Here is a 23,944-nt window from a genome sequence, read left to right as displayed (position 1 = left end):
GGCTTTGTCTGTGTCTGCTTTTGTTATTTCTCGGGTTCTGGAAGCCTTTTTTTCTGCCCAGCACACATGGAGGAGAAGGAGGAGGAGGAGGAGGCATGGTCCTTGTCCAGCTACTTCTGCACAAAAGGCTGGCACAGCCACAGGTGTGGAAACCTGAATTTTCTCTCTGAGGGCTGAGGAGGGCATGGATGTGGTTGTGTCACTGGATGCAGCAGATGAGAGTGTGCTTCAAAAGAGCTGAGAGCCAGGACTGTGGCACAGGAATCCTGGGAATTTGACAAGGGGATTTTCCTCCTCGCAGGTTGGAGACTGTTGGAAAGATCTGGTTCTGCAGGTGATCCACTGAAACCAGACCTGGTTCTCAAGGTGATCCACCAAAACCAGACCTGGTGGGATGTGCAAGGAGCAGAGGGCAGAGTCCCACGGGTCCCCCAGCAGGGGTGGGGTGCCAAGGGATGGGACGTGTGCTGCTGGGACAGATGGTCACATCCAAGGGAATCAATCAGTGAGATTCTGGAAGGAAAGGCAAACCTGTGTCACATGTTCTTGACAAATAAAGTCCTCTCCATGGCAAAGCAAAGGCTCCTGGAGTGTCTCTGGCCTTCATTTCCTCAGCAAGCCGAGCCAGTGTGGCAGGAGAATCACCTGGGAAGGGACAGAGAGAGGTGGCACAGCACGTTTTGCACCGAGCTTGGCTCGTGTCTCAAGCAGCAGTCAGGATTTCAGGTGGGGATTCCAGAATCTCTTTCCCAATGCCCTAGTGTGGCATTCACCAGCAAAATGACAGCTGGGTGTCACTCCTGAGCATCTCCTGCTCCCCGGCAGGGATGTCCAGCTGGAGTTAGGCTGCCTGTCTCTTGCTGAAGATTCCCAAGTCTTTTGTGTCTCTGCATGATTGCTGCAGGGAAAATATTATCGTGGATTGGGAATGAGCCTACCTCCCCCATGGGCCCGAGCCAAACCCCCCAGGGGATCTGTGAGCACCCAGAGCTTTGTCACACACGTGGTGCACAGTGGGACGCTGGAGAGCTGAGCAGGTGGGGTCTGCTCTGGGGGTCTGCAGTGGGACTGGGGGTACTCCCTTTTGGGGTGAGCTCCCACTGGGAGGGTGGCGTGGCTGGGGAGGACCTGGCCTGGCTCAGATTTACCCCCCATGGTCTCAGAAAGGGTGGACTGGCCCAGACCCTGAGGAAAGAGGGGCTATGCCCAGTGCAGCTCTCACTGGAGAGCTGGGGAGCCTCACTCACCCCAAAATGCCAGGGCAGGAGCTGCTCTGTCCTCCCCGCTGCAGGAGCAGGGCCGGTACCCCCAGGGGGAGCCGGGCACGGCTGGGGGGGTGAAACACACCGAGGAACGCTTGCAGTGAGTTTTTGGGGATGGGAGGATGTGGGATGGCTCCTTTACCTGCGGAGGGCAAACCAGCACAGGAGGGGGTGTCAGCAGCCCCTGCAGAACCGCGTGTGCGTGTCTGGGGTCTGTCTGTCCGTCTGTCACCCGTGGAGCCCGCACGGGGGGGAAGGCGGACCCCCACCACCAAACTCCTCATCCCCGGCGCGGCTGATTTTGGGGAGGGGATGATGTGGGACCTGAACCCCGGGGCTCCCCCGGCCCGGGCGGTGCGGGGCAGGGCGGGGGCCGGGGGCGGGGGCGGGGGCGGGGGCCGGGGCCGTGCCTGTCCCGGCGGCGGGGCCGGGCCGGGATGCGGCGGGGCCGGGATGCGGCGGGCACGATGCGCGGCGGGGCGCTGGGGCTGGCGCTGCTCTGCGCCCTGTCCCTGGGCCCGGCGGCCCCCGAGCCGGGCTCCGGGCTGGACTCAGGTAGGACCGGCGGCCGGGGGTCCCGGGGGGTCCCTGGGGGCTCAGCGGGGCTGGCGAGCGGCGGGGACATCCCGGGCAGGGATGCGGGCGGTCCCCAAGGGGATGCGCTGGGAGCGCGGCACCGCCGAGGGGCGAGCGGGGAAAGGGAGAGGGGCTCGGCCGGGACCCCCGGGGGTCTGCGGGGAAAGGGAGAGGGGCTCGGCCGGGACCCCCGGGGGTCTGCGGGGAAAGGGAGAGGGGCTCGGCCGGGACCCCCGGGGGTCTGCGGGGAAAGGGAGGGTGCGGCTCGGCCGGGACCCCCGGGGGTCTGCGGGGAAAGGGAGAGGGGCTCGGCCGGGACCCCCGGGGGTCTGCGGGGATGCGGCGGCGGCTCCGGGCGGTGCGGGTGAAAGGGACTCCCCAGGTACCCCGGCGTCCCGGCCAAAAATGTTATGGGGCAAAAAGGCTCTGCCCACGGAGAGGGGCGTCCCCCGTGAGCTGCTGGGGGCGGGCAGGGACGGAGCTTTTGTGGGGTCCCTGTGTCACAGGGTGCCTGGAGGGGTCCCTCTCCCCGCGGGACAGAGCAGATGGGTTTGCTGGGATTTGTGTGTGGCTTCTTGGATGTCTCACATCATGGAATCCTAAACTGGTTTGGGTTGGAAGGGACCTTAAAGCTCAGCTTGGTCCTTCCCCTGCGTGGGCAGGGACCCCTCCCACTGTCCCAGGCTGCTCCCAGCCCTGTCCAGCCTGGCCTTGGGCACTGCCAGGGATCCAGGGGCAGCCCCAGCTGCTCTGGGCACCCTGTGCCAGGGCCTGCCCACCCTCACCCTTGGCTGAGCATCATCCAGCTGTGAGGCTTTGCCCTTTGGTCGCTGCTGCCCGGGCTGGGGAAGGTCCTGAACTCAGGAAGGTTTTCAGGTTTTATTGTAGACTGACTGGTGCATGGTGCAGTCCTCCAAACGTGGGGTTTTCCTGGGCTTTGGCCTAAACCAAGGCACTTCTTTGGGCTTGAGGCTCCTGTTCCCAGCCAGTCCCTGCTGATGGAGCAGTTCTGCTCCAGGCAAGGCCTGAGTGGTGGCACAGCTCCAGCAAACTCCCTCGAGGAGCAGGATGGGAGTGAGGGGATGCTGGGCTGGGCTGGGCTGCATTTGCTTCCCCTGGAGCTGGGCTTGGCTGTGGGAGCTGAAGCAGTGACCCATGGCTCTGCTGTGCTTGGATGGTGCCCTGGGTGCTGATCCTGAGGCAGGTGGGGATCACTGAAGTGTGGAGAGAGTGCCAGAGGAGAGCAGCTCATGGCTGGAGCTGGGACCTGGTGTTCAGGTCTGGTGAGACCTTGAGAGGTTCTGAGTCCCCTTGGCTCCAGCAGTGGCAGAGAAGAAGGCACAGTACCTGGCAGCTGTGACACCTTAGGAAGGAAATTGGGAGAATGTCTTAGGAAAGAAGGATCCCTGTGTTCTTTCCTCCCTCCAGCTCAGTTAGATAGGGTGATTTGTTCCTCCTGGTGCTCTGGGTTGGGCAGGAAGCTGTTGGTGTTCTTGGTGTCCTGTCCCCTGTGACCTCACCCACGTCCTTCAGCACTGGATCAAGTCCATCCCATGAACTCGGTTAAACCAAGTGTCAGCTGGAGCACCAGGCACTGGGAATGGTGCAGAGGATGATTTTAAGGGAGCAGTTATTGAACTTGCATCTTTTTTTTTGTGTTTTCCTAGAAACCTGGAATGGTTTGAGTTGGAAAGGACCTTAAAGCTCATCCAGTGCCACCCCTGCCAAGGCAGGGACCCCTCCCACTGTCCCAGGCTGCTCCCAGCCCTGTCCAGCCTGGCCTTGGGCACTGCCAGGGATCCAGGGGCAGCCCCAGCTGCTCTGGGCACCCTGTGCCAGGGCCTGCCCACCCTGCCAGGGAACAATTCCTCATTCCCAATATCCCATCCAGCCCTGCCCTCTGGCAGTGGGAGCCATTCCCTGGGTCCTGTCCCTCCATCCCTTGTCCCCAGTCCCTCCCCAGCTCTCCTGGAGCCCCTTCAGGCCCTGGCGGGGGCTCTGAGCTCTCCCTGGAGCCTCTTCCTCTCCAGGTGAGCACCCCCAGCTCTCCCAGCCTGGCTCCAGCCCTGGAGCAGCTCCGTGGCTCCTCTGGTTCTTTTTATTGAAATTCCCAAGGATTGCCCTGCAGTGCTGTGGGTCAGGATGGGGCTGACTCTGGCAGGGAGTTTTTTGCATTTGGGATGCTGTGGGCTGGGATGAGCCCCAGCTGCTCCCCCTGTCCTCACAGCCTGGGGTCTCCAGGGCTTTGCTGAGCTCCCCCCACCATTCCTGGCTGCTCTGGTTTGGGAGGAGGAGAAAGGGAGGAGCTCCTTGGTTCAGTGGGAGCCCAGCAGCCCCCAAGCTTCTGGGAGCCACTTTTCCCTCAGAAAATGCAGTAATTGCAACCCCACTCTGCAAAACACAAAACTCCCCCAAACCAACCCAGAAAATCCCATCTGGGAATGAGATCCAAAAAGGAAAGCACGCAAACAATTTCCCATTAATTAAAGCTGGAGTCATCCAATTAAAATCTGCTTAATTAAGAGATGCATCCAAAAATGCAGGGCTTGGCTCCTGCAGATGGCATTTCTTGCTTGAGGTTTTGGGAAAAGTAGGTTTTCAGGAAATTATCCTGCTGGAGGCCTGAGATTCCAAAATGTCAGATCCAGCATTGTGCAAGGTCCTCGAATCTGGGGTCTCTTGGGAATGTGCACATGGACTTGGTAAATGAAACATTGAACCTGATGAAAATATGGAAAATTATACATAATTTGTGTTGTGTCATTGCTGTCTATGTACAGTTGCATGTGTTTTATATATATATATATTTTATATAAATATATTTATTTTTATTAAATCATGTTTGTGTCTGGGCCTGATGCTGATAATCTCAACTAGTTCCAAGTCCAGCTTCTTAAAACTCCAGAAATCCCAGATTTGTACTCTTTGTGTCATTTCCATCTGACCCTCCATTCTATGGAGTGTCATGACATCCTTAATTAGGCAATTATATGGAATTACCAATTTTTTTCCCCTTGACAAGACCCTAAATTGTGCATTTAAAGTGGAATAAGCACAGGGGTCACTGCCTGTGCCCCCAGCACAGAGAGCAGCTGGGAGCCTTGCCCTGAGGCTCTGCCCTGGGAGGGCAGGGCATGAAAAACCAAACCCTGGGGGCTCTCTGGAACCCTGGGAAGCCCAGACAGAGCCCACCAGGATATTTTTACAACCCAGCTTTTATCCATGAGCTCCTTTGTGGCTTCTTCTTTGTGCTCCAGAGGGAGGAGGAAAAAACCTGCCTGGGTTTGTGCTGCAGATCCATTTGAAGGATTTCCTTATGTGAACTCTGGGTTTGCTGAGCATCATTTTCCAGCATTTTCTGCTGGATGAAAGAGCCTTTTCCCTAAAATCCTTTTATCTGGGAATAGGGAGGAGGTGAGTTCCTGCTTTCCCTCAAATGCCTTCTCATGATCCCTTGGGGCTGTGTGGTTGTACCCCCCTTGCACTGACCCTGGCACACCCAGGTGCCTCTGGCTTGGCTGCTGTGGGAGTTCCAGCCTGGAAATGGCCCCACCTTCCTTGGACACAGGGAACAAGAAAAGCAACTGCTCCACTAGTTGTCCTGAAGTTAAGTCTCAAATCCTTGCTGCAAACCACAAAGATGCTACAATAGAATTTATTCATCTTCGTTTGAGGATAAAATCAGGATCTGATAGTGTGGGAAGAGCTTGGGAGATGACTGTGGGTTTTTACAAGTCTTTTGGAAAGTGAGCAGTTGTTGTTCCAGGTGGCAGTGACATTGGTGGCCAGCTGTCCTAAGCACTCATGACAGTAACCCCCCCCCCCAGGATGATTTTCCCTCTCTGGAGGAGAAGGTGCTGCCCCAGGGCCTGCCCTGCATTTGGGATGTGGCACATGGGGGACGTTGTCCTGCTGTCCCAGCTGTCACTGCCTCCTTCCCAAAGTGACAGGAGACACAACACTCGTGGCAAAGCCCCGAGGGATGGGGTTTGGGGTGGGACACTGAGGGGTGGGTGCACATCCCTCCTGGGCTGCCAGACCCAGCTGCAGGGATGGTGCTTTTTGCTCTGTTTAACTTTGGAGCTGTTTGGATTGGGTTGGAAAGGACCTTAAAGCCCATCCAGTGCCACCCCTGCCATGGCAGGGACACCTCCCACTGTCCCAGGCTGCTCCAAGCCCTGTCCAGCCTGGCCTTGGGCACTGCCAGGGATCCAGGGGCAGCCCCAGCTGCTCTGGGCACCCTGTGCCAGGGCCTGCCCACCCTGCCAGGGAACAATTCCTAATTCCCAATCTCCCATCCAGCCCTGCCCTCTGGCAGTGGGAGCCATTCCCTGGGTCCTGTCCCTCCATCCCTTGTCCCCAGTCCCTCCCCAGCTCTCCTGGAGCCCCTTCAGGCCCTGGCAGGGGCTCTGAGCTCTCCCTGGAGCTTGGATTGAAAAGTCTCTCTCTGTTTTAAGTCTGTCTCATGCTGGATTATTTGAAAACTTCCAGCCCAAGCTTCCCAGCTGTTCCCAGGATCCCTGTCTTCAGAGTATTCTGGTGTTCCTGGAAGCTGGAGTGCAGAGCTGGTGCTTGGCTGCATCCCCACGAGATCCCTACAGATTAGACCAAGTTAAAAACCCAAAACTTCTCCACAAGCCTCATTTCCTAAAGCCTCTCTCCCTTCAGATCCAGGCCCAGCTCAGAGCTGGCTCTGGCACTCCCAGCCTGTGTCCCCTGTGCCCCCACAGAGCACAGAAAGATGCCAGAGCTGCTTTCAGCTCTATTTTCTGCACCTTAGTAGTTGGAAATCATCCCATATGAGCTCTGGGGTGCTGGGAAAGGGTTTCAAGTGCTGTTCCTTAGGGGAAGATGTTCCAGGGAAGTGGAATGGATCATCCTGCAGCCTTGGGATCAGATCAGCTCCCCAGGAGCTGAGCTGGAGCATACAAACCTCATTCCCATGGGAAGATGGACAGTCTGGACTGAGGGTCTCACCTAAAGCTTGTCCAAACCCTCCAGCTCCCGGTGTCAAACCCAAACTGAGCCAGGCTTAGGTGGAAGATTCTGGGGGCAGACACAGAGTTTGGTGTGAGAAGCAGCTCAGAGTGGCTGCCCACACCTCCTTCCTCTGGGCAGGCTCCCAAAAAGCTCCTAATTCCTTGCAGGAGGAGCAGCCATCTGCTCCTGGTTGAGGTCCTGGCCGTGGGGTGACGTAACGTCGGTGCCTCCCTGGCTGAGGCAGCTGGAGCTCTTTGTGTAGGTTCAGGGTGTGCTATATATGTATTTCTGTGTTTATTTACACATGACATGGCTCTCACAGCCAGCCTGGGGCTGGCACTGCCTGTGTGGGCCAGGAATTCTGGCTGTGGTTGCCTGGCAGGAGCTGGGAATGGTTTTGCAGCTCAGCTCCGAGGAGGGGCTGTTCCCTGGACACTGCAGGTTGTGGGGTCTGGTGCTCCTTAGAGGGTTTGGGCATCTGGGGCTTGTCTGGGAGGGAAAGCTGGGGGATATTAATGCATCTTGGGTGCTGGGATGGGTCTTCTGTGTGCAAGGTCAGGACTCAGCTCTGCAGGGAGTGAGGGAGGATCACAGAACCACAGAATCAATCACAAAATCTATCAGAGTCAGAGAATCAATCACAGAATCAACCACAGAGTCATGGAGTCACAGAATCCATCACAGAGTCACAGAATCAATCCCAGAGTCACAGAATCAATCCCAGAGTCACAGAATCAATCATGGAATCACAGAATCAATCCCAGAGTCACAGAATCCATCACAGAATCAATCCCAGAGTCACAGAATCAATCATGGAATCACAGAATCAATCCCAGAGTCACAGAATCAGCCACAGAATCTGCCGAGTTGGAAGGGACTCACGAGGCTCCCTTCTCCCTGGGAAGCTCTGGAATGAGGCAGGAGCTACAGCTCTTTCCAGGCTGCTGGACACAGGGGCTCTGCCTGCTCCTGTCGGCCCTGGCAGAGCGTTGGGGCACAGATCTGAGCACAGAAACCCCATTTCCTTCCCCTAAAAAGAGGCTGCTCACCAAACCCACCACCCCTACAGGCTTAGTGGGGTTCTTGGTGCTTTGCTCCCTGTTTCTGGACAAATAGCCAAAGCTATTGTATTTGTGGGGTGCCCTGAGGAAGGCAGGAATGATGTTCTCAGAAGGCTAATTTAGTACTTTATGGTACTCTATTCTATTAAAGAATACTATACTATACTAAAGAATACAGAAAGGATACTTAGTGAATGCTAAAAGATAATAATGAAAACTCCTGACTCTTTCCAGAGCCCTGACACAGCCTGGCCCTGATTGGCCAAAGAGTGAAAACAGCTCCCATCAGAGTGCAATGGAACAATCACCTGTGGGTGAACAATCCCCAAACACATTCCACATGAGCACAGCACAGGAGAAGCAAATGAGATCAGAATTGTTTTCCTTTTCTCTGAGGCCTCTCAGCTTCCCAGGAGAAAAACCCTGGGTGAAGGGATTTTTCAGAGAATGTGAATGTGACACAGCTGCCAAGGCTGGCTGTGTCCCTGTCGCTGGCCAGGGTCTCTGTACAAATCACAAACAGGACAGGACTGCTGGGAACGTGCCTTGAGCTGTTTTATTTTCCAGCACCAGCCTCATTTCCTGGTTATGACAATGGGAAGATGCCATCAGCTCACATCCCAAGCAGCAGACAAAGAAGTTAATGTTACAACTCACTTTATAAGTTTTTTGACCAATCACACAAAGCAGAAGCACACTGACAGTATTTGTACCTGTATAGTATATATTCTATATTGACAGTAGTTCTATCCAACCACTATAAGCACAGGTACCTTTGGTTAAACATTGCTTGCTTATTTCAAATGCAACACCTGCTTGTGTGCCTTAAACACAATGCACAGAGCTCCCTTATTAACTTGGAACTTCCTAACATCTCACTAGATAAACTTTTCTGTAGCTCAGGGGGTTATCCTAGCCAAGCATTAATACACAGACCATTGTTCTATTTGTCCTTGCTTTTACATTTTACATAATTTTTCTGCTGACCAATCTCATGGCTGCTGCTTAGCTCCAATCACAGTTCTGCTGTCTCTGAGGCCTGCCTTCTGCAGCTTTCCCAAAACCCTCTGATTTTATGGATTCCCCAATGTCCCCTTCCTTGCACAGAGAGGCTCTGTGAGCATCCCTGGCACTGTGGGATGCACGGCTCGGGGGCACCTGGGGACACTTGGGGACACTGGCAGAGGGAAACGCTTCCTGGCTGGGGCAGAGGGATTCCGTGTCCCGCTGCTCCTGCATTGTGCACAGGCTTCATTCACGCTCGGCTGGAAAGCTTTGCTCTCTTGGGGTCATCAATTAAGGAAAAAAAACCTCCCCAGGACTTAAGCGCCCTCCTCCCGCGCCTTTGCCACTGCAGGAACTCGAGAGAGCAACAAAACGACAAAACCCAGCTTCTGTTTAGCGCACCTCAACCCTGACAGGGCGTTCCTGTGCCACAATGAGGGCAATTAGTGCGGCGCTAATTGCCGGCGCTGCCGGCAGTGTCACTCCCGCGGGGTGAGAGGGCGGCTCGGGGCACTGCGCGCTGATCCCGGGGCTGCTGGGGACAACGGGGACACGGCGCGTGCCTGCTGGGCGGGGGGACGGATGGAGGGACACGGCAGGACAGAGGGACATGGAGGGATGGGGGGACATGTCAGGACAGAGGGACATGGAGGGATGGGGGGACACGGAGGGACAGAGGGACATGGAGGGATGGGGGGACACGGAGGGACAGAGGGACACGGCAGGACAGAGGGACATGGAGGGATGGGGGGACACGGAGGGACAGAGGGACATGGCAGGACAGAGGGACATGGAGGGATGGGGGACACGGAGGGACAGAGGGACACAGCGGGACAGAGGGACATGGAGGGATGGGGGGACACGGAGGGACAGAGGGACACGGCGGGACAGAGGGACATGGAGGGATGGGGGGACACGGAGGGACAGAGGGACACGGCAGGACAGAGGGACATGGAGGGATGGGGGGACACGGAGGGACAGAGGGACACGGCAGGACAGAGGGACATGGAGGGATGGGGGGACATGTCAGGACAGAGGGACACGGCAGGACAGAGGGACATGGAGGGATGGGGGGACACGGCGAGACAGAGGGACATGGAGGGATGGGGGGACATGTCGGGACAGAGGGACACGGCAGGACAGAGGGACATAGAAGGATGGGGGAACATGGAGGGACAGAGAGACACGGCAGGACAGAGGGACATGGAGGGACAGAGGGACACGGCAGGACAGAGGGACATGGAGGGACAGAGGGACACGGCAGGATAGAGGGACATGGAGGGACAGAGAGACACGGCAGGACAGAGGGACATGGAGGGACAGAGAGACACGGCAGAATAGAGGGACACGGCAGGACAGAGGGACGTGGAGGGATGGAGGGACACGGAGGGACACTGCAGGACAGAGGGACATGGAGGGACAGAAGGACATGGAGGGACAGAGGGACACTGCAGGACAGAAGGATGTGTTGGGACAGAGGAACACAGTGGGATGGAGGGACACAGTGGGTTAAGCAAAGGTTAAGTAAGCAAAGGTTAACCTTTGAAGGTTAAACCTCCTTGGAAGGAGGTTTTATGACTAGAGCAAAGGATATGTTGACCACAAACAAAAAGATGTTTTTTCCAAGTAGAAATAGTTCTTAGGAAAAGCAGAAGATACCACAGGCAAACAAACATGCTGATGTGGCAAGTAGAAAAAGGGTCTAAGAATTTTCTACTGCAAGAAAAGAGAAAAACAACTTTAAGCTTAAACTGTACCATCCTAACTCAAGTGGTTGGACAGCAGTGACTGCAACATGGTAATGAGAGTAGTTGTGATGGGCTGTAGGTAATAGTAAAGGTATAGATTGGTTCTTGGGTATTAAGATGCTCAGCAAAATAAAATATATAATGCATTGTAACCAGAACTAAAGGGGCTTCAGGCTTGCCTACAGCTGTAGCTGGCAGCTTTAGGTGTGGCTCTGTCACCCATGACCCAAAACTGCTGTAAAATCTTCTGTACAATAAACAGCATTTTGAAGAGCTGTAATATACAATAAACAGCATTTTGTATACAACAAACAGCATTTTGAAGAGCCACCTGGAGTCCCACATCTCTCCTAAGAGGCTCTCCTGGAGCTGGGGCAGGATGCAGTTGATGCTCCCAGCTGGAGAACCTGGAGAGAATGAAGGGAGCATGGGGCAATGCAGGGAAGGGCCTGGGATCCCCCACACCGGCTCCTCTGGAGGGCTTCGATGGGAGAAGCTCCCCAGCATCCCTGATAGTTTCAGGTTTTGGGATGGGGAGGGGTGTGGGTGTGAGATGCCCGATGTCACTGCACAGGTGGCACAGTTGGAACTGGGTGATCCTTAAGGTTCCTTGGGTGTTGTGTGTAAGATGGAGGTAAAATTGTATTAAGATGTTGTATTTTTGTATAGAATTGGTTTGCAGTGATACTTGTAATTTTGGGTGGGTTTTTTTTCATTTAGGAAAATTAAATTTTATGTAAAAATTTATTTCTAATGAGTTAAGGAGTTTTAATTTTTGAGGTTTATAGGGTGTTTTAGGGAGAAATTTGGTTTAGATATTTTATTTTTTAGTGGGATCGATAATAAATTGTGAACGATTTGGAGAGATATTTTGTGGTATTGGTAAATTGATCAAATAGGTTGAGAAATTAATTAAAATTAAATTAATTAAATGTATTTATTTAAATAATTAAAATAATTAAATAGGTTGAGAATGTTTTTTTTTATTTGAAGAAGTTAAATAAAAGCTATTTAACTAGCATTTAATTAAATGTTAAACTAATATTAAATAAATTAACTAACATTTAATTGAATGGTATTGGTTAAGATTACTTAGATATTGGGTTTTGGTTGATGTATGGGTAGGACTGTGTTATTTAAGGTAAATAATCCTAAGGATTCCTCCCTGGGATTCTGGGACTCTCTGGCTGGGGCTGACCAAGGACTGAGCAGTGCTGAGTGCTCTTCCCTCCTCTCCCTGAGTGTGCAGTGACCAAGAGCAGGGTGGGATTCCTGGGAGAGGAGCACCCCCAGCCTGGGCTGGGCTGGCACAGGGCTGCAGCTCCCTGGTCCCTCACCCTGGGTGCCTGTGCTGCTGTCTGTCCAGCAGGGCAGGGCTGGGACAGACGCCTCCCCCCCTTCTGCAGGGGCTCTGAGCTGGGGAATGCAGCCAGGCAGGGATTTGCTTCCAGCAGCTCCTCTCTTTTCCCTTTCTGAACCTGCCAGATGTGCTTGGAAGCAGGGCTGGGATCCTGCCAGTGCTCCCTCCCTGGCAGCCCTGGCAGGGCCAGGTTGGTGCCCTCCCATTCCAGCAGGAACTGGAATCCTGTGGAATCCAGTCCAGTGGAATTCCTTGGGGCAGCTCCCAGCAGGGGCAGGGATGTGATCTATCCCTGAAGGGTCCCCAAATCCAAGGAGGGAGTAGAAGAAATTCCAGGTGTGGAGATTAGAGACTCTGGGGTGAGGGGCATTTATTGGGATGTTCTCCATGTGCACAGCACCCCGAGGGACCCAGAGCTGAGGGGTTTGGGGTGTGAGAGAGCTGGGATGATCACCTGGAGAGAAGCTCCAGGGAGAGCTCAGAGCCCCTTCCAGGGCCTGGAGGGGCTCCAGGAGAGCTGGAGAGGGACTGGGGACAAGGGATGGAGGGACAGGACACAGGGAATGGCTTCCACTGCCAGAGGGCAGGGATGGATGGGATATTGGGAATTAGGAATTGTTCCCTGGCAGGGTGGGCAGGCCCTGGCACAGGGTGCCCAGAGCAGCTGGGGCTGCCCCTGGATCCCTGGCAGTGCCCAAGGCCAGGCTGGACAGGGCTGGGAGCAGCCTGGGACAGTGGGAGGTGTCCCTGCCATGGCAGGGGGGGCACTGGATGAGCTTTAAATTCCCTTCCCACCCAAACCATTCCATCATTCTGTGATTTCCTCTCTAAACAACAAAATGTGTTTATACTGAAGATTAGGAGTACATGAGATGGGTAATTTCTGCTCACAGTGCAAGAGATACATGTTATTTATTACTTTCTCTGCTTCCCTGCTGCTGAGCCTTCATTTCAAAGCCACATTTTCCACGGCAGCTCCCGCAGGGAGTGGGAAATGCTTGATGAAAGAGGCAGGTTAAACGAGCTGCCATCCAAGGCAGGCACAGCACCCGGGGGTGGAACCTTTCATTTGGCAGAGCTGAGTTATTAATACTTGTTTGAAGTCCTGGAATGGATCAATGAAACAGCTGGGCTTTGCCTGTGCAAATGCTGGGCTCTGTTCTGGCAGGGCTGAGGGAGATGTTCAGTAATGAGAGCTATTAAAAGGTCGTTAGAGATGCAGAGGAGTTTTGAAGTCAGATCTCAGTTTCTGGCAGCGACTTTTGTGTGAGCAGATTTTTAATCAACTCCTGTGCTTTTTTGCTTTTTCTTTTTCTTTTCCTTTTTTTTTTTTTTTTTTTTTTTTTTTTTTTTTTTTTTTTTGCATTCCTGGATGGTTTTGGATGTTTCAATTGGTTGTTTCAATTTTGAGGATGGCAAATGAAAGATGGGGTGGGATTCATGGCAGGAGACAGGACATGGGGCCATCGTGGTCCCCCTTGGCCTGCTGGTGACATTTTGAGGAGTGTGGAGTTAAAGTGAGCTGCAAAGAAGCAAAGAAGAGGGACAAAGAAAACCAGAGGGTTCCGAATCTGCATGAGGAATTTGGGTGAAAAAAGTCCCCAGAGGGTGCTGGCACTGCCCAGGCTCCCCAGGGAATGGGCACGGCCCCGAGGCTGCCAGAGCTCCAGGAGCCTTTGGACAGCGCTGCCAGGGATGCCCAGGGTGGGGCTGGTGGGGGTCTGGGCAGGGCCAGGGGCTGGGCTGGGGGATCCTGGTGGGTCCCTTGTCACAGTCACATTTTCTGGAAAAATCCCTTCACCCAGGGTTTTTCTCCTAGGAAGCTGAGAGGCCTCAGAGGAAAGGAAAACAATTCTGATCTCATTTGCTTCTCCTGTGCTGTGCTGATGTGGAATGTGTTTGGAGATTGTTCACCCACAGGTGATTGTTCCATTGCATTCTGCTGGGAGTTGTTTTGGCTCTTTGGCCAATCAGGGCCAAGCTGGGTCAGGACTCTGGAGAGAGTCAGGAGTTGTCATTATTATTCTTTTTAGCCTTCTGTAACTATACTTTCTGTATTCTTTAGTACAGTATAGTATTCTTTAATATAATAGAGTATAATAAAGTACTAAATAAGCCTTGTGAGCACATGGAGTCAGATGCATCATTCCTGCCTTCCTCAGGACATTCCCAACAAATACAATACTGTTCCTTTGTGTCTGGGCTCTTGTTCCCCAGATTTGCAGAGTCTGGTTTTGTTTAACTTGGTCTCAAGCCCTGGGGAGAAGGGGCTGGGGTTACATCAGAGGCTGCAGCTTCCTCCTGGCGAGGGCAAGGAGCCAACTGATACCAGAATGGGCAAAGCAGGCAGGGCTGACACACTCCAGGAGCTCCCAGGGCATGGAGACAGCTCCAGATTTGTCCAGTTTGTGGGAGCTGCAGCTCCCAGTGCAGCATCTCACCCTGACAAAGAAGGGAAGGAGTGGGGGGGAGAAGGCTGAGCCCAAAGCCGCTCCCCAAGGCATGAGAGGGATGCAGGAAGGAGCATCTCAGGCTGTCCCAGCGTGTGGGGCTGCTCTGCCTCCTCCCTTCAGCCCAGGGACCCCCATCCCTTGCAGCTTCCTGCCTCTCCTGAGCCAGACATGTGCAAACGTGACCGGGAATCCACCCGGGATGGCTTTTCCTCCCCCAGGCTGGTATTTCCTCCCGGCTGCCTCCCCCCTGCACGGCCCCTTCTCCAGGAGCCCGGGCAGGCATCGCTGGTGACCCTGACCCAGAGCTCCCCTCCCTCCCCTCCTGCAGAGCCGGGAGCATCTGGCAGGCACGTGCTGCCCAGAGCCTCCCAGGCTCCCTTCTGGGATGTGCTCCTTCTCCAGCCCTGTGGGGACACCCCTCAAGGGGACCCCCCCCAAGGACAGGGGTGGCCCCAGCATCCCTGCTCCTCTCAGTTGTTCAGGGAAAGGTTCCTCCAGCAGAAGGGTTTGGGGGCTGTGCTGGAAGTTTGAGTGTCACAGGGTGAGGAGTGATCCTGGATGGCTCCAACCTGATCCCCTCTTGGCTGCTGTGCACTCCTGGCTTCCAGGACTGCATTTTAGGGGATATTTTTAAGAGGAAACCCTTCTGGTTCTGGTGAATCCCTCCCTGATGCTTGCAGCAGCTGGGATGTTCCATGGGCTGGGCTGCAGACCAACAGGAGGACACCCCATGCCTCATGGCATGGTCTTCTCCTGACCATGAACGAAGGGGAAAACAACCTTTTCCTCCTTTTCCCTGGGTGACCCTCGGTGTCAGGGAGGATTCCTCCATCCAGAGAGCCAAGAGGTCCCTGAGATGTTTTATTGTATTTGCAGGGATGTCCTGAGGAAGGCAGGAATGGTGAATCTGACTCCATGTGGTCACAAGGCTTATTTAGTACTTTATTATACTCTATTTAAAGAATACTATACTATACTAAAGAATACAGAAAGGACACTTACTCAATGCTAAAAAGATAACAATGAAAACCCCTGACTCTCTCCAGAGCCCTGACCCAGCTTGGCCCTGACTGGCCAAAGAGTGAAAACAACTCCCAGCAGAATGCAATGGAACAATCACCTGTGGGTGAACAATCTCCAAACACATTCCACATGAGCACAACACAGGAGAAGCAAATGAGATCAGAATTGTTTTCCTTTTCTCTGAGGCTTCTCAGCTTCCCAGGAGAAAAACCCTGGGTGAAGGGATTTTTCAGAGGATGTGAATGCCACAGTGTTTGGCATGGCCGGGGTGGCACAGTGGGCAGGGGGAGGATGGATCCCGACCTCAGCAGCTCCTGTGAGCTGGGAAGGGTCTCCCTGGGGCTGTTCCTTGCCCAGAGCCCCCCTGGGGGTGTCTCTGTGGAGGAAGGTGATGAGTTTCTCTCTAGGGCACTGCAGGTGTGAATTCCCCACCTGGCCTGGGTGGGGCCATCCCTGAGCGTGGTGCTGCAGCCAGGGATGGGGCTGGGCAGGAGTGGGACAGGCACTGGTCACAGCCTGGTTTCAGAATTAGTGAGGAGATGGAAGCTTTCATCAGGGCTGGGGTGTGGTGGATGGACCCTGGCATCCTCCTGACATGGAGAGGGGCTGGATGATTTTCCAGATGGGATCATAAGCTCCTGGCTTAAAATAAAACCTAAAAAAATCCCCAAAACCAACCAATCAAATAAAAGAATAACAACAAAAAAATAAAAACAAAAGAAACCAACCAAACAAACAAAACAAAAAACAAAACAAAAAAGACCCCCAAAAAGAAACAAACAAAAAAAACCCACCAAAAACCCACAAAAAACCAAAGAAAAAAATGAAATAAAAAACCCCAACAAGAAAAAGAAAAAAGAAACTCAACCCCCCCAAAAAAAACCCAAAAGCCCCCTAACTCTCCCCATAAAAAAAAAAAAAAAAACAAAAAAACAAACAAAAAGTTGTAAAAGAATAAATAATAAAAAATTGCTTCTGAACTTCTTGTGTCCAGTTTTTTGTGCTTGAACCATGAGCAGTCAGGTTTCCCATGCTTTTCTCCAAGACTGTGAGGCTCAGGAAGTTTAATTAACAAGAGGTTCAGGGCTGCTAATGAGTCCAGCAGCTGGAGCATTAAGTCTTTGTGTGCATCAGCAAGTGGGGAGTGCTCCCAAAGCAGCTCCAAGGCCCTGGGCCCACTCTGAGGGCTCCCTGGTTCCTGTCCTGAACTGGCCTTGGGTTTCCAGTCCAGAGGATCCTGGAGAAAATCCTGAATTAAATCTCCTCCCCAGCTCCTCTGGTTTCTCCTCCCCAGGAGGAGTGTGAGCAGCAGGACAGGCAGAGGGCATGGCTGGGAATTCCCCCTGGGGTGACCTCCTGATGCTAATTCAAACAGCTCCTGTGCTGTTGGTTTTAATTTGCTGTGTTTATTTTCCCCCTTGCAGAAGCAGGTTGTGAACATGGCTCTGCTGCAGCTTGGTGGGGATTGGATCATTGTTGACCCAAGGAAGGCTCTCTCATGGAATCCTGGAATGGCTTGGGTGGGAAGGGAATTTAAAGCTCACCCAGTGCCCCCCCTGCCATGGCAGGGACCCCTCCCACTGTCCCAGGCTGCTCCCAGCCCTGTCCAGCCTGGCCTTGGGCACTGCCAGGGATCCAGGGGCAGCCCCAGCTGCTCTGGGCACCCTGTGCCAGGGCCTGCCCACCCTCCCAGGGAACAATTCCCAATTCCCAATCTCCCATCCATCCCTGCCCTCTGGCAGTGGGAGCCATTCCCTGGGTCCTGTCCCTCCATCCTTGTCCCCAGTCCCTCTCCAGCTCTCCTGGAGCCCCTTGAGGCCCTGCCAGGGGCTCTGAGCTCTCCCTGGAGCCTTCTCCTCTCCAGGTGAGCACCCCCAGCTCTCCCAGCCTGGCTCAGCCCTGGAGCAGCTCCGTGGCTCCTCTGGATTCAATCCAGCAGCTCCAGCTCCTCCCTGAGGTGGGGACCCCAGAGGGGACCCCCTGTAACAGATGGGGTCTCATGAGAGGGGCACAATCACCTCCCTGGCTGCTCTGCCTGCTCTGCTGGTGATTTTTGGTTTCTTTATCCTTCCTCCCCTGCTCTCTGGAGGCAGTGGACACGTGGGGCTGCTCCCCTCACTCCTGTGCCTTCCTGTGCCCAGCTGATTCCCAAGGAGCTGCTGACAGCCCAGTGAGCATTTGCTCCCCACTTGGGACCCTTCACTGGCCCTGGGCTGCCTCCCAGCTGTGGCTGTGCCTCAGGAGTGGGGACAGAGCTGCTGTGGCCTGGGGGAGCCCTGGGCAGGGCAGCACATGGGGGGCACACACAGAGCTCCTGAGCTGGGGGACAACTCCCAAGCTGGCTGTGAGCACACACAGAGCTCCTGACCTGGGGGACAACTCCCAAACTGGCTGTGAGCACACACAGAGCTCCTGAGCTGGGGGACAACTCCCAAACTGGCTGTGAGCACACACAGAGCTCCTGAGCTGGGGGACAACTCCCAAACTGGCTGTGGGACACACACAGGGATCCCTGAGCAGGGGGACAACTCCCAAACTGGCTGTGGGGCACACACAGAGCTCCTGAGCTGGGGGACAATTCCCAAACTGGCTGTGGGGCACACACAGAGCTCCTGAGCTGGGGGACAATTCCCAAACTGGCTGTGAGCACACACAGGGATCCCTGAGCTGGGGGACAATTCCCAAACTGGCTGTGAGCACACACAGAGCTCCTGAGCTGGGGGACAACTCCCAAACTGGCTGTGGGGCACACACAGGGATCCCTGAGCTGGGGGACAATTCCCAAACTGGTTGTGAGCACACACAGAGCTCCTGAGCTGGGGGACAACTCCCAAACTGGCTGTGGGGCACACACAGAGCTCCTGACCTGGGGGACAATTCCCAAACTGGTTGTGAGCACACACAGGGATCCCTGAGCAGGGGGACAATTCCCAAACTGGCTGTGAGCACACACAGGGATCCCTGAGCAGGGGGACAACTCCCAAACTGGCTGTGAGCACACACAGGGATCCTGAGCTGGGGGGCACACACAGAGCTCCTGAGCTGGGGGACAATTCCCAAATTGGCTGGGGGGCACACACAGAGCTCCTGAGCTGGGGGACAATTCCCAAATTGGCTGTGGGGCACACACAGAGCTCCTGAGCTGGGGGACAACTCCCAAACTGGCTGTGAGCACACACAGAGCTCCTGAGCTGGGGGACAATTCCCAAACTGGCTGTGAGCACACACAGGGATCCCTGAGCTGGGGGGCAACTCCCAAACTGGCTGTGAGCACACACAGGGATCCCTGAGCTGGGGGGCAATTCCCAAACTGGCTGTGGGGCACACACAGGGATCCCTGAGGAAAACAATTCCTGCACCCACTTCTGAAATTTGGCAGTGGGGAGTTCACAGAGATCCCTGGGCAGGAGAACAATTCCTACACCCAATTCCCAAACCTGGCTGTGGGGCACAAACAGAGCTCCCTGAGCAGGGGGACAATTTCTGCCCCCAGTTCCCAGACCTGGCTGTGGAGAACTCACACAGAGCTCCCCGAGGAGACCAACTCCTGCACCCAATTCCCAAATTTGGCTGTGGGGAGCCCACACAGAGCTCCCAGAGCAGGAGAGCAATTCCTGCACCCAAACCTGGCTGTGGGGAACTCACACAGATCTCCCTGAGGAGAACAACTCCCACACCTGGCTGTGGGGTGTCCTTTTCCCAGGCTAGCCCCCCCAGCTCTGCACCCAGCAGATGTGAGAACATGAACCCTGCTCCTTTCCACAGCACACAGTTAGTTGCCTTTTCCCATTTAATCTCCCTGAAAGTGTTTTTGTTTCATTTTTCTACTCCTTCCAGGCTTTTACTGGAATTCCCACAGGCCTGAGCGGGTGGGGGATGCTGACTGGAAACAGAACAGGGCTGGAAGGAGCTGAGATAAATGGGCTGATAAAGCAGCCAGAGCCTGGCTGGTGTGGGACTGTCCTCAGCCCTTCTCCCTGCTCCAGGGGGGCTGCAGGCAGCCAGGAGTGCCCCACTGCTGGGAATTGCTGCTTCCCAAGGAAGGGAACGGAGCTGGAGCCCCAGGAGAGGCTGAGGGAGCTGGGAAGGGGCTCAGCCTGGAGCAAAGGAGGCTCAGGGGGCCCTTGTGGCTCTGCACAGCTCCTGACAGGAGGGGACAGCCAGGGGGGTCGGGCTGTGCTCCAGGGAACAGGGACAGGAGGAGAGGGAATGGCTCAGGGTGGGCACAGCAGGAATTTCCCCATGGAAAACTTTGTTAAACATTGGCAGGGGCTGCCCAGGGAGGTTTGGAGTGCCCATCCCTGAATGTGGCACTTGGGGACATGGCTCAGTGGTGGCCTGGCAGAGCTGGGGGGATGGTTGGACTCAGGAGAGATGGGCAGGCTCTTGAAATGCAGGAATCAAATATTTTATGGAGGTGTCTAAGCCTGCCCACATCCTGCAGCAGTGTCCTGGCTGTGGCAGAGGGAACAGCCCCATGGCTTTGCAGGTGTGTGATTTAACCTTGTTCTGCCAGATTTTACCGTGAATTAAAACAATTCAATATTTAGGGCTGAGCTGATCCCTTGGAGTCTTCCTTTTACTGCAGGTTTGATGGGAATGGCACAGCAGTTCATGCCAACTCCACTTCTCACGTTACTTTTCTCTTTGCTTCACTTCCAAACCTGGAAAAAAGCAGCAAAGCCATTCCTTCACGTGGTCCTGCTGCTCCCAGAGCACTGGAGTGTGCTGGGAAGGCTGGAACACTGCTCCAGCCCAGCAGGAGAGCTGCTGCAGCAATCTCCAGGACATTTAATCTGATGACTGCAAAACAAAGGCAGCCCGGTGGGTTTGCAGGAGCCCTGCTTGCTGCTGGCTGGATAAATCCTGCAGGAATTGCTGCAGTTGGACAGGAAAGTGAGGATCTGTGCCCTCAGGAAATGCAGGTGTGGGCAGGAGCAGCACTGCAGGCTCTCGGGGAGCTTTGGAGAGTGGTTCATTTTTTTAGGGACATTTTTGGGACATTTTAGGGATATTTTAGGAGAAGGAGAGAAGCTCTCTCCTCTGAGGAGCAGAGCTGTGCAGCAGCAGGGGCTTGTCCACATCCAAGAGCTCCCAGGTGAGATGTGCAGAGGGCTTTTGGAGATTTATCTCCAGTGGGATCTCAGTTCTTCCTCCCTCTCCTTCCTTGGGGCCACGCTTGCTGGGAATTCACTGTTGTCACCTGCTCTGGTGTTTGTGCCTGCACCTCACACCTCTCCTGGGGACATCTGGGCTTCCCTGGCATGTTCCTGGTGGGAAAAATGGTGGAGCCCAAGGTGAGGGAATTGGGGTTGCTTTTCCAAGCTGTGGATCCCGAACCAGTTCTCCCTGGGGCAGGTCCCACAGGGATGGGTCCCCTGTTTGCTGGTCCCACAGGGATGCTGGGGACCCTGGAGGTGTCACCTCCCCTGCAGCTCCTCCAGGCTGTGCCAGAGCTGATGGTTCCAACCTGCCCAGCCCTGATCCAGCAGCTTTTCCCTCCTGAGCAGGGATGGGAGCCAGGGAACAGCTGGGGCAGTTTGGGCACCACAATATAAAAAATGACATTGAATTATTAGAGAGGGTTCAGAGGAACAAGGGAAGGGTCTGGAGGGGCTGTGAGGAGCAGCTGAGGGCTCTGGGATTGTTCAGCTGGAGCAGAGTGAGGGCAGAGCTCCCTGGGGCTGCAGCTCCTCCTGAGGGGCAGCTCCCATCTCTGCTCTGGGACAGGGACAGGAGCCAGGACACGGCTGGGGCTGGCCAGGGCAGCTCAGGCTGGAGCTCAGGGCAAGGTTCTTCCCCCAGAGGGTGCTGGCACTGCCCAGGCTCCCCAGGGAATGGGCACGGCCCCGAGGCTGCCAGAGCTCCAGGAGCCTTTGGACAGCGCTGCCAGGGATGCCCAGGGTGACACCCAAGGCTGGGCTGCTCTCAGAGCCTTTGGGACACCCAGGATCCATGGAAACCCCCCCTGAGCTCCCCATGGCATGGCTCTCTCCCTTCCTGGCACTGAGAGGCAAAGCCAGGTGCCCAGGATTGCTTTTCACCAGCTGGGAATGTTTTATTGTCTTGGTAAGAGAAACCTTGAAACCTTCCAGCAGGAGGAGGATTTCTCCCACTGTGGTACTGGATACAAAATACAGCTCAAAAAATAATTCCTGGCACTGTGGGGAGACAGTGTGAAATGTTGTTTTAGTTTAGGAAACCCTACTTTTCCAGTCAGGATGGCTAATTCATGGATTTAGGTTTTCTTCTTCTTTTTAAGCATTCCAGGGTGGGTTATAGGTGATGTCCTGGTGTTTTCCAACCCGTGTGTGTCCATAAAGGTGGAAATTCCAGAGGTCCTCTTCACTGCTCCAAAGTCTTTTGTTCTGGAGGTGGCTTGAAAATGAGGTGGAATGGAGATGCAGTAAAATATTGGCTGCATTGTCAGACATAAGAGAATCCAGAGGATTCTGAGGCACTGGAACAGAAGATGTGGAATAGAAGAATATAGAGGAATTAGAGAAAATTGAATAATGTAAAGGAATTAGAGAAAAATATAAGAATATAGAGGAATTAGAGAAAATAGAAGAATACAGAGGAATTCTCTGCTTGGGGATGTTCCTCAGGCTAACTGCTTCCAGCTAAAGGAACAGGGAATTGAGGGAGGGTGGGCTCAGGAGTCTGGAGCTCACTGGACTTGGTGGAAGCTGAAGCAGGGCTGGTGAAACTGGGTCTGATCAGGTGGAAAATTCCCAATCAGGGAGTGAAACTCCAGCCTGTTAAAACTGTTGGGTTTCCTGGGGTTTGTGACAAGAAAAAAAAAAAAAAATTAAAAAACCCAAAAAGTGGTTTATGGGGGAGGGAGGAAATGTCCTGTCATCTCCAGGGGTTAAAAATAACACTGAATTTTCACTTTCAAACAGTTTCAGTTAATTAAAGTGAACTTGCAATGAATAAAAGAAAACAAGAAAGAGGCAGCTCATCCACAGAGGTGAAACCTTTCCTTTCTGGGCTGACTCAAAGTGACTCATTTTCCTTTTTCTTTTACTCTAATGTAGGGAAAGTTTTCTGTTTGACACATGCTTTCTCTCCAGCAATTCCCTTTAACCCTGAGAGCTCCCCCACATCCCAAATCCATCCTTTCCTCAGTCTGGGCTGCTCAGGGAAGTGATGAATCACTAACAAATGTTTTCCCCTGCTCAAAGGCAGAGGGAGGAATGAAGAGCAGATTTTATATATATTTTTTTTTTTTTTTTTTTTTTTTTGCAAGGCAGAGACATCTCTGCTGTTCAAACAAGACTTGTCAGCTCTGTCTGGGGCTCTCCCAAATCCACCCAATTCCCTGCAGAGGCAGTGGGATGGGGGAGCATGTCTGACCTGGGCTCTTCTCAGCTTCACTTGTGATAAATAATCCTCAAAAACTGCAGTTTTGAGGGGGAAAAATAGATTTTCCTCTGGGCTCTACTGCATTAAAAAAAAAACTACTGGGAAATTCTTTAGGTTAGTGAAGAAACAGAGAGAAAGGAAGATTGGTTTGGGCTGGGAAATCGTTATTGCTGGTGGGATGCTGTGATGCAGCCTTTGAAGCAGAAAATACAGGAAAGGGCGTGAGCCAGGCCTTGGATAGGAAGTTTTATGGGGGGAACATGAGGATTTTGAACCCTGGAGAGGAGAAAGGGATGGAGGAGTCCACATCCAGCAGGGGGCTTTTGCATAAAGGTTGGCCCATGTCCTCCTGCTGAGCGTGTCCTCCGTGGGATCTCATACGTGCTGGAAGTTGCTGGAAGCTTCTTCAGCCCCATCCATGCTCATCCTCCCCCAAGTTTCCAGCTGTGGAGCCTGCCCAGCCCAGGACTGGCCCAGGGAGCTCCAGAGGGTTCAGCCCCTGCTGGGGCTTGGCAAAGTGGTGCCTCCAGCACCATTTCTGGGTTTTGGCAGCTTCTCTGCACAGGAATAAAAGCCTGGTTGATGTTTGTTTATTTGCCCAGAGGCTCCTGAGCTCTGGTTCCAGCACTGTGGGCTCAACCTGAGCTGGTGAAAGGAGTTTACAAGAGGAAATCTTTTGGCTGGAGCTCTGAGTGACTCCCACACCCGGGGAAGCAGCAGCTCCGGGCTTGGAGCAGCTCCTCAGGGGATCTGAAGGCTCCCAGGCACCCAGAGATAATTTGGGTGTAAAAATACCAGTGGTGGGGGAGAGGTGGGAGGTGATGAGCTCTGTCAGAGGAGCTTGGAGGAGCATTTGGGAGTTGAGTCAAGGTTGAAACCGCAACAATTCAATCGTTTGTACAGAAACCTGGCAGCCGCCGGCCTGGAGTGAATCACAAATGTGCACATGTTTTGCCTGGGGTGAAAATCTGAGCTCTGCTTGGCTGTGAAATGGCAGCTTGTTAGGCTGAGAAACACTCATTTATAATTTATTTTTTTTATTCTTGGGAGCTGTGTTGAAGGGAGCAGGAGGAGAAGGCCGGGGCTGGTGCTGCTGCCCTGCTCTGCT

The 23,944-nt window shown here is 53.9% G+C and overlaps 1 protein-coding gene across 1 annotated transcript in view; it reads left to right on the top strand.

The window, feature by feature from the left end:
* The first annotated feature begins 1,711 nt into the window (after positions 1-1,711).
* The window catches only part of LOC132337080 (collagen alpha-1(I) chain-like), an 87,499-nt gene continuing 65,266 nt past the window's right edge, over positions 1,712-23,944 (top strand). Inside the window, exon 1 of the mRNA XM_059865219.1 lies at positions 1,712-1,817. Within this exon, the coding sequence (XP_059721202.1) occupies positions 1,730-1,817 (88 nt within the window). The 5' untranslated portion in view covers positions 1,712-1,729. The remainder of the gene's footprint in view (positions 1,818-23,944) is intronic.

This window comes from Haemorhous mexicanus, chromosome 21 (genome assembly GCF_027477595.1).
Source record: "Haemorhous mexicanus isolate bHaeMex1 chromosome 21, bHaeMex1.pri, whole genome shotgun sequence".
Classification (NCBI taxonomy): domain Eukaryota; kingdom Metazoa; phylum Chordata; class Aves; order Passeriformes; family Fringillidae; genus Haemorhous; species Haemorhous mexicanus.
This window is presented reverse-complemented; position numbering and strand designations above follow the sequence as displayed.